This window comes from Coregonus lavaretus (genome assembly GCF_964263955.1).
Source record: "Coregonus lavaretus genome assembly, chromosome: 16".
In the NCBI taxonomy this organism is placed as follows: domain Eukaryota; kingdom Metazoa; phylum Chordata; class Actinopteri; order Salmoniformes; family Salmonidae; genus Coregonus; species Coregonus lavaretus.
Genome location: NC_140003.1, coordinates 26,037,181 through 26,047,784, shown reverse-complemented (window position 1 = coordinate 26,047,784; position 10,604 = coordinate 26,037,181). Strand labels below are relative to the sequence as shown.

At 42.1% G+C, this 10,604-nt stretch overlaps 1 protein-coding gene across 1 annotated transcript; it reads right to left on the bottom strand.

Annotated features, from left to right (window-relative positions):
- Nucleotides 1-3,449: 3,449 nt before the first annotated feature.
- Nucleotides 3,450-10,317, bottom strand: LOC311143499 (uncharacterized protein). The gene is made up of 5 exons (XM_084179326.1): nucleotides 10,129-10,317; nucleotides 8,586-8,710; nucleotides 8,145-8,218; nucleotides 4,574-4,753; nucleotides 3,450-4,343 (listed from the first exon to the last, which is right to left on the bottom strand). The coding sequence occupies exons 1-5, from the start codon at nucleotides 10,227-10,229 to the stop codon at nucleotides 4,134-4,136; spliced, it is 690 nt and encodes a 229-aa protein (XP_084035452.1). The 5' UTR covers nucleotides 10,230-10,317; the 3' UTR covers nucleotides 3,450-4,133.
- Between the last annotated feature and the right edge of the window lie 287 nt (nucleotides 10,318-10,604).

Here is a 10,604-nt window from a genome sequence, read left to right as displayed (position 1 = left end):
AGCTGAAATAAATCTTTCTCTCTGCTATTATTCTGACATTTCACATTCTTAAAATAAAGTGGTGATCCTAACTGACCTAAGACAGGGAATTTTTACTAGGATTAAATGTCAGGAATTGTGAAAAACTGAGTTTAAATGTATTTGGGTAAGGTGTATGTAAACTTCCGACTTCAACTGTATAATAACCACTGATCACAAGATCAATCCATTAGTGAACAAACAGTCAGGCTATCATCCAGGGAATATATTATTTCTGAACCAGACAGTTCAGTGAGTGAGCACACAAATGAGGGGCGGCTTAGCTAACTGCCTCTGCCTCTGACTGGTAATTCGTTAACATCTCTACCCCTAGCCTCGTGGCAGCCTGGCAGAAAGGTGCAATTGGGGATCTCTGGGGTCCTGTTACACAGGTGGCCCTGTGAGTTCCCCCATCAGTCCCCACTGCTGATATGTTGTTGAAGCTAGGATGTTACCAAGGTAACCCTGTGTTTGGTTTGCCCCTGTGTCTCTGATTGGGTGTATATATTGAGAAGGGAGTAGATAGAGGAAGGGAGGGATAAATAGAGAGAGAAGGAGGAAGAGAGATAAAGAGAGAGAATGTGGAATTATATAATGTCTTCATGTATATACATTTGAACAACAGAGAATAGAATAAGGGGAAAAAATGTTTGTAATGCTATTCAGATAGGATATGAAAGACAGCAACGGCCCCACCCCAGACACACCTTCACTGTCTGTTTTCCTCTGTTCTCTGCTCATCTCTGTGCTGATGCCATAACACATAGCCACCCACCCACACACACATACCTGTTGGGCCACCTTGTCGGCACTGATCCACCCCAGCAGCATATCCACTGTCCCTCCAGTACAAGCTGCTTGGAGCTCATCACTGAGGTTTCCTGAACATATGTAGGAATGCAAGAGGGCCTTGTCCATTGTTAGCGCCACAGCCTAAAGGTTGTGGTTGGAGAGGATCATGTTTGGGTATGCATCAGTAAAGTAATTTATACTTTAATAATACCTTGATAATCACATAATTACTTTGAACTAACATAACTTTTTTAGGAGTAATTGTACAAATCTCCTTTAAAGGGATACTTCGGGATTTTGGCAATGAGGTCATTTATCTACTTCCCCAGTCCATTTTTATGTCTCTGTGTCCAGTATGAAGGGATTATTTATTTATTTATATATTTTAGTCATTTAGCAGACGCTCTTAACCAGAGCGACTTACAGGAGCAATTAGGGTTAAGTGCCTTGCTCAAGGGCACGTCAACATGTTTTTCACCTAGTCGGCTTGGGGATTAGAACCAGCGACCTTTTGGTTACTGGCACAATGCTCTTAACCACTAAGCTACCTGCCGCTACTAGCATTCTAGCAGATACCCATAGACTTCCAGTCATTGCGTTAATGCTAGTTAGCATTGGCTCGTGAAACTACCTCTAACTTCCTTCATACTGGACACAGAGACATAAAAATGGTATCTACGAGTTCATCTGACTCTAGGCAAGTAGATAAATGGTCTCATTGCCAAAACCCCGAAGTATTCCTTTAAAGGGACAATCTGGCATTCAAATAACAACAAAACAATCACCCCATCACTTTTTGGGGTAAATAGCTTAGGGATGGAGCTGAAGAACTCTCAGATTCATAGACGGAGCTATATTGCCCCTTTTAGAAAAGTGCTGATGAGTATCACTGTTGTGTAAGAACAGGTTTTACGTCTATCCTGATATCAGATAGAAGCATTCCTAGTGACTTTCTGGTACCTAGACTAATCAGATTATATTATTTAGTATGCACATCATACAGGCAAAAGCTTTATTTCTTGGAGGGCATTCTGACACATTCTGTGCTGTACTGAAAACAGATTTAGGCCAGGGAATGGAATCTTTAGCCTGGTCCCAGATATGTTTGTGCTGTCTTGCCAATTTGACATGACAATGAACACAGGAGTTGGCTAGACAGCACAAACAGATCTGGACCAGGCTTGGGAAGCTTAACTCACAATTCTAAAGCATTCAAACAGGGCCTTTGGCCAGGGAAGGGAGGCTTACCTTGTCTAGTGGTATCCTGACCTGCTGCATGAGGGTGTTGACGGCTGCTGCTACTGAGGTATTGGGTGGCACCATGATAACGTCACCAAGGGTGATGTAGACATCTGTGTAAAATCATATTTGTAGAGAGATTTCAGATAAAAGTGGCCTATCTAAAGAGGTTACTGACACGTGAGGGCTGAAAACATGACAGTCAATATTCCTCTGAGGGGTTTGTATTTTGGTCTAGTATAAATGTTGGATGTACGTTCACATTCTCATTTCTTTCATAGTGTTCCCTTCTAAATCAAAAGAATGTTGTTTGATTCTGTAAGTCATGACATTTGAAAAAAACACTCCCTCTGTCCTCTTCCAATTAACCTGGCTGACTCACATAGCTGAATGGAACTGAGCTGGTTTTGCAGTTCCCAGTATTTATTCTAGTACAAATTGTTATTTCTATCCAAAAGCAACAAATCAGAAATTCCTGATACTTTATTTAATAGTTATTTAAGCCATTGCATCTTGTCTCAACACAGATGATAACGCCTTAACATAGTGAAACAGTATTGTGCTTTAGTTAGGGGGTTTCCCCTTGGGATAAAGGCTTATTGTTGTTGGCCTGTATGTGGAGTCTGTGTGAGTAATGCGATTTGAAAATGTAAAATGCATCTGATTCTGAGCATTAGATGAGATTGATGTCTTCCCAACTGAATAAATACATTGACCAATCAAAAACACGTAAACGAGTGCAGATGAACATTTGATGCTTGAGGTAAAGTAGTAATTAGAAATCAGAAACCAATAGACATAGTAGACATGGAGATCAAATGTGATGAAGTAAGAGGTTGGAAGTGATTCAAAGAGGGCCACAATGAAAATGTGAGGATCACAATGTAAAAAAAAATTGTTTTGTGTCATCCTCAATAATTGTATTTATGCATGTTGTCTTTTGCTACATGTGTTTGAATAAATGGTCTAATTAACATATGTGATTTTGTTGATTGCTTTATTCTTGGCATAGGTACTGTACCTTTGCCATGCCAGTTCCTTATGTACTGGAGCAGGTTGATGCCTCCGACAATAGCAGGGTTCACCATGGAGACAGCTGAAAGATTAGCCTCTGGGAAGCTGCTCTCGATGGCAGCCATAGTCCTACGGAGGAGAGGAGAGGAGAGGAGGAGAAAACAGATGCCTGATAATGATTTACTCACCTTACGTAGGCTACGGTGAGAGCACAGACCTGGAAATATCTGAATGTGCACACACGCATGAAAGCACACACACACACACACACACAATATTGGACTATAAATTGTGCCTTCCTGTATTATACTTATGCTACAATGTTTATTCTATTCTACTGAGCCATTTATTTTTATTTTATCTTATCTTATTTCTGTTGCTTTTTTCGAGAAGGAACCTGGAAGTAAGCATTTCGTTGGATGGTATATACCATGTGTATGCCGTACATACGACTAATAAAACGTGAAACTTGAAACACACACACATTCCAGACACCTGCAGCAAGATGAAGTTTCCGCCAGGTACAGATCTAGGATGACCTTCCCCTCTCCCAATCGTAACCTAAACCATTGGTGGGGGAAATGCAAAACGGACTCCAAATCAGCATCTGGGGGCAACTACACCTTACACCCAGAACCACCCAGGGTTGGAAGCTAGGGTCAGTACAGTTTAAAACTCCATCAACAGTATACCCTCCATACTACAACTATCTCTCTCCTCCCAAACTCTGCCCTCTTCCTCAACAGTACTACCCTCGGAGCCTGGTTCCTCTCTAGGGTCCTTCCTTCTAGTTAGTTGTTTCCTGGCCGGTGTGCTTCTGCTTGCTCTTTGTGCTCTAGGCCGGGTTACTGCTAAGCACTTTGTTAAGCACTTTGTTAGGCACTTTGTTAAGCACTTTGTTAGGCCCTTTGTTAAGCGACTTACAATCATGCATGCATACATTTTCATATGGGTGGCCCTAGCGGGAGTCAAACCCATGATCCTGGCATTGCAAGACTTCCAAGAGGCATTCTCTACCAACTGAGCCACACATGACCAACTGTTGATGTAAAATACATTTGATTAATACATTACCTCTTGATGTTGTGCAGAAGACTCTCCCCCTCGTCCAGCACCTGATCCAGGATCTTATCGGGGGTGGTGGGCATGAAGAGGCGTGGCAGGCCCAGTAGCCCCTCCCACAGTGAAGTCTCCCTCTGAAGCCTGTCAAACACCACAACTGCTGTGCCAATTGTGGTCAGGGCCTGCGCTGGGTCTTTCAGCATCAGCTCCGTCAGCACCTGAGGAAACCAGCAGCATGCTTCAACATTCAAAACCAAACATGATCCGTCTATATGATGTCTGAATTGGCATAACATTAGTCTTGTGTTGCCATCCTTCTAAGTCTTGTTTGTCACTGTTGGAACAGTGAGGAAGAGGAATTCTGAGAGCTGAGGCTACTTACATCGCACAAGACAATCAGATATCTATCTGAAAAGTTAAACACACACACACACATACACACACACACCTGGTTGATGGTGAGCAGTGAGACCTCCAGCAGGGTGTTGTTGGACTTGCAGAAGGTGACCAGTCCGTAGGCGAGGGGGTCGACGGAGGACATGGAGGACACGTTGAGGAACGTCAGCGAGAAGGAGCACAGAGACCTCTTTAACATGTTCACTGAATCCAGCATCGCATCCAGCGCCTCCTGCTTCCACGGAGTAGAAGGATGGGCACATAGGTATTTGGACTGAGTTATATATACATCATCTCAATACAAAGTACTTTCTTAACATAATCACTGTTGAAAGGTTTTGTTCTGAATAGTCTAAGACAGCAGACTACACCCATTTAACTATTCTAATGGGCTTGAATACTTTTGTGATTGATTTATGGGTTGCCATATTTGTTCTTCTTTCCAAACATTACAGACACCTACACTAAAACTAACACTGCAGGGAAACTAACACTGTATAACCCTTGTATAGAGTACTCCACACAATAGACACTTCCAAACAAACACACATCTTCAATAGAATTAGTAATTGAAAAGAGATTACTGGAGAGTAGCAATTATATTAGAAGTATTACATTTGACTACTGTTCCACCTCAGTCATGATGATATCTAACCCAAAGGACAAAGATAGCATCCGCATTATCTACAATAAGAAGGGACATCTCAGGTGTCAATATGACCACAGAAAAAAAAAAGCAATAGCCTCCGTCCAAAACTGTATTTGATTTAAATACTGTCAGGCCCGTGCAGAGGGTACTCTTTTATTTTGGATACTTATATATTCACACTACGAGTCAAAAGTTTGGACACACCTACTCATTCAAGGGGTTTTCTTTATTTTTTACTATTTTCTACATTGTAGAATAATAGTGAAGACATCAAAACTATGAAATAACACATATGGAATCATGTAGTAACCAAAAAAGTGTTAAAGAAATCAAAATATATTTTATATTTGAGATTCTTCAAATACATTTACATTACATTTACGTCATTTAGCAGACGCTCTTATCCAGAGCGACTTACAAATTGGTGCATTCACCTTATGATAGCCAGTGGGACAACCACTTTACATTTTATGTATTTTTTAAATATTTAAATTTTTAAATTTTAGAGTATATTTTAAATTTTCATTTGTTTTATATATATATATTTTGTTTTCTTTTTCTTTTTTTATTATGATTTTGTATATATATATTTTTTTAAACAAATCAAAATATATTTTATATTTGAGATTCTTCAAATACATTTACATTACATTTACATCATTTAGCAGACACTCTTATCCAGAGCGACTTACAGTTAGCGAGTGCATACATTATTTATTTTTTAATTTTTCATACTGGCCCCCCGTGGGAATCGAACCCACAACCCTGGCGTTGCAAATGCCATGCTCTACCAACTGAGCTACATCCCTGCCGGCCATTCCCTCCCCTACCCTGGACGACACTGGGCCAATTGTGTGCCGCCCCATGGGTCTCCCGGTCGCGGCCGGCTATGACAGAGCCTGGATTCGAACCAGGATCTCTAGTGCCACTGCGCCACTCATTGTTTTTTCATATGTATTTATTTATTTATTCCTTTTTTGGGGGGGGGGGGGGTAGAATGATTACTTTTATACTATCCCAGGTATTCCTTAAAGAGGTAGGGTTTCAAGTGTCTCCGGAAGGTGGTCAGTGACTCCGCTGTCCTGGCGTCGTGAGGGAGCTTGTTCCACAATTGGGGTGCCAGAGCAGCGAACAGTTTTGACTGGGCTGAGCGGGAACTGTGCTTCCGCAGAGGTAGGGGGACCAGCAGGCCAGAGGTGGAAAAACGCAATGCCCTCGTTTGGGTGTAGGGACTGATCAGAGCCTGAAGGTAAGGAGGTGCCGTACCCCTCACAGCTCCGTAGGCAAGCACCATGGTCTTGTAGCAGATGCGAGCTTCAACTGGAAGCCAGTGGAGTGTATGGAGGAGCGGGGTGACGTGAGAGAACTTGGGAAGGTTGAGCACCAGACGGGCTGCAGTGTTCTGGATGAGTTGTAGGGGTTTAATGGCACAGGCAGGGAGCCCAGCCAACAGCGAGTTGCAGTAATCCAGACGGGAGATGACAAGTGCCGGGATTGGGACCTGTGCTGCTTCCTGTGTAAGGTAGGGTCGTACTCTGTGAATGTTGTAGAGAATGAACCTACAGGATCGGGTCACAGCTTTGATGTTAGCGGAGAAATAGCCACCCTTTGCCTTGATGACAGCTTTGCACACTCTTGGCAATCTCTCAACCAGCTTCATGAGGTAGTCACCTGGAATGCATTTCAATTAACAGGTGTGCCTTCTTAAAAGTTAATTTGTGGAATTTCTTTCCTTCGTAATCCGTTTGAGCCAATCAGTTATGTTGTGACAAGGTAGGGGAGGGTATACAGAAGATAGTGCTATTTGGTAAAATACCAAGTCCATATTATGGCAAGAACAGCTCAAATAAGCAAAGAGAAACGACAATCCATCATTACTTTCAGACATGAAGGTCAGTCAATACGGAAAGTTTCTTCAAGTGCAGTCGCAAAAACCATCAAGCGCTATGATGAAACTGGCTCTCACGAGGACCACCACAGGAATGGAAGACCCAGAGTTACCTCTGCTGCAGAGGATAAGTTCATTAGAGTTACCAGCCTCAGAAATTGCAGCCCAAATGATTGCTTCTCAGAGTTCAAGTTACAGACACATCTTAACATCAACTGTTCAGAGGGGACTGCGTGAATCAGGCCTTCATGGTCGAATTGCTGCAAATAAACCACTACTAAAGGACACCAATAAGAAGAAGAGATCTGCTTGGGCCAAGAAACACGAGCAATGGACATTAGACCGGTGGAAATGTGTCCTCTGGTCTGGAGTCCAAATTTGATATATTTGGTTCCAACCGCCGTGTCTTTGTGAGACGCGGTGTGGGTGAACGGATGATCTCCGCATGTGTAGCTCCCACCGTAAAGCATGGAGGAGGAGGTGTTATGGTGTGGGGGTGCTTTGCTGGTGACACTGTACGTGATTTATTTAGATTTCAAGGCACACTTAACCAGCATGGCTACCACAGCATTCTGCAGCAATACGCCATCCCATCTGGTTTGGGCTTGGTGGGACTATAAATTGTTTTCAACAGGACAATGACCCAACACACCTCCAGGCTGCATCAGATGACCTGGCTTCCACAATCCCCCGACCTCAACCCAATTGACATGGTTTGGGATGAGTCGGACGGCGGAGTGAAGGAAAAGCAGCCAACAAGTGCTCAGCATATGTGGGAACTCCTTCAAGACTGTTGGAAAATCATTCCAGGTGAAGCTGGTTGAGAGAATGCCAAGAGTGTGCAAAGCTGTCATCAAGGCAAAGGGTGGCTATTTGAAGAATCTCAAATATAAAATATATTTTAATTTGTTTAACACTTTTTTGGTTACTACATGATTCCATATGTGTTATTTCATAGTTTTGATGTCTTCACTATTATTCTACAATGTAGAAAATAGTAAAAAATAAAGAAAACCCCTTGAATGTGTAGGTGTGTCCAAACTTTTGACAGGTACTGTACGTATTGATGATTTCCATCAGACGCACCTCGTCTCCCAGTAGGGTGTTGTTAAATCCCTCCATGAGAGAGATGTTATGTAGTTTGCCTTGGTGGCTGGCATCTGGAAAAGATTAAGGATATAGTTAATATATAGGACAGTGCAGTACCATTCCTTACACCATCCTTAGGTCATTGTATAAATTGTAACAAATATAAACAAGAGACATTGCCACAGAGATTGTTAACATAGGCTACAAGGGAAACAAATCAACATAGTCATATTGAGTGTAGTATTTATTAGCAGTTAGCCTGTATGTTTTTAGACATTCCTATGTTTTCTCTAGCCTGAGTGCCAGTCTGTTTGTGCTATCATGCCAACACCTTGTCACTTATTGTCATGCCAAACATTGACAAAAATTGAGTTGGCAAGAGCACAAACAGATCTGGGACCAGACCATGGTTTTCTGTTACTGAGGGAGGGGACCTACTCAGAAACTTGTCCCAGATCTCCATGATCTCAGGCTGGTCAGATGTCTCCTGCAGCACAGCACGGACTCTACCACCCATCCCGATGTTCATCAGCAGGGGGGTGCCAGGGGCCAGCAGGGATACCCTGTTATATATGGAGAGAAGGGGAGGAGAGGAGAGAGAAAGTACGGTGAGAGTGGTTATGCAAGGAGAGAAGGGGTGGAGAGAGACGGTAAGGTGAGAGAGGGGACCAGTTAGACTGGTCTCAGATCTGTTTGTCCATTGTTTTCATTGTCAAGCCAAACACTGTTTGGCATGACAATTAGATAATGAGAGAGCAGAAAAAGACTGCCACTGAGAAAATAGAAATGTATCATACAGTAGACTACAATGACAACCAACGACCTTTACAAATGCCTAACATAATGCATAGCCTCTTCACAATCTTTTCACACAACCCTACACTTTGACAACAAACACTCATCAGTTACTTATGTAATAGCTGTTGTTTTTAACACAAAGAAACGCTTACTACACTTGAATGGTGACGATAATGATGATTGATAAAAGGCAGAAGATGTGACTTTTTTGAAGGGTAAGGCATTGTAACAGCAATCCGTCAGTCATGCAGTCAGTTACTCATCACCAGGTAAAGGGGAACCCAAACAGGTTCTCCTAACGTTGGCACCCTCATGGAATGTTCTTACGCTCAACAACAATAAGTAGAATTAAGTGACAACGACAGCATGGACTAAACATAATGGTGGAGTCACAGTTGATTCCACAGAGGAACTTGAAATATGCAATACACCAAGCTTTACAAAGCAATCCGTTTTCCATGGCCAAATGTTCAGAAAATGACTAAAATCTATCATTTAAAAATATATTTTTGACCAATACAAAATAAATACTGTACTTCAAAAAACGTGAGTTAGAAATCATTCCAGAGATTGCGTCTATTGTCTGAGGCTAGCGAGACAAACCTCTCTCTCCCGCCTAGCCACCCCCCCCCCCAAAGGTAATGTTCCATGAAAACACTCATCGCCTCCCTTGTGGTGTCTCCCTCCTCTGTGCTGTGGGGTTGCTGATCTCTGGCCTGTCTCTTTGTGTCTCTCTATTTACTAAAACTATACCAGATGATAAAATGAAAAACAAACAATATTGATGAATCTGAGAGGAATAAATGATGTGACACAACCACAAACTACTTACTGTAAAAACAAATCATTTTGGGTTATCATTATATTAGTTTGTTCAGTTCTGGTGGATGTTGAGGTTTGACTTTTGACTAAATTAACTTATATTATGACTCATGAGGCCTTTCTGCTCTCAAATCAAAATTTCTCACACTATTCCCTGACTCTATCCTTCCAGTCAGTGGAATTGCAAAATCAAAACTACAACATCATCCACCACACAAGTAGAGCAGTTCAGGTTCAGGAGAATGTTGTATGAGAATGGCCAATGATGGATGAGGTGAGTGTCCCCCCTTACTATGTAAAGTGCTTTGAGCATCTGGAAAAACACTATATAAAAGCACTAAGCTATGTGAAGACAGAGTACCTCTTTGCATCGTGTTCTGTCCAGGATGCCCTGGTGTTCTTAGTTGAACTCTTGGCGAACAGACGAGACGTGTTGTGGCAGGAGCTGTCTGTGTTACACATGAGGGTCTGGAGGAAGGGGAAGAAACCTGTACTCGGGAGGTTCCTCGGGGCCACATAGCCTGGGACAGACAGACAGACAGACAGACAGACAGACAGACAGACAGACACCCCAATAACAGTCATTAACAGAGTAACAGAAGGATTTCAGTCATTTGGATAGCACATTATAACATGGAATAGAAAAATACTGTATATAGAGATAAGACATTACAGTACTGTTTCTCAGTATAACTTACCTGGTATTTCATAGGAAAGTAACACTGTGTACTTTATAGGACTTACTTACAAACAATTCAACATAGTTGGTAACTACCTGGCACCAAATGGGGCCTATTGCTGGAATATAGAGTTAATAACATGGTAATAAAGTGGAAA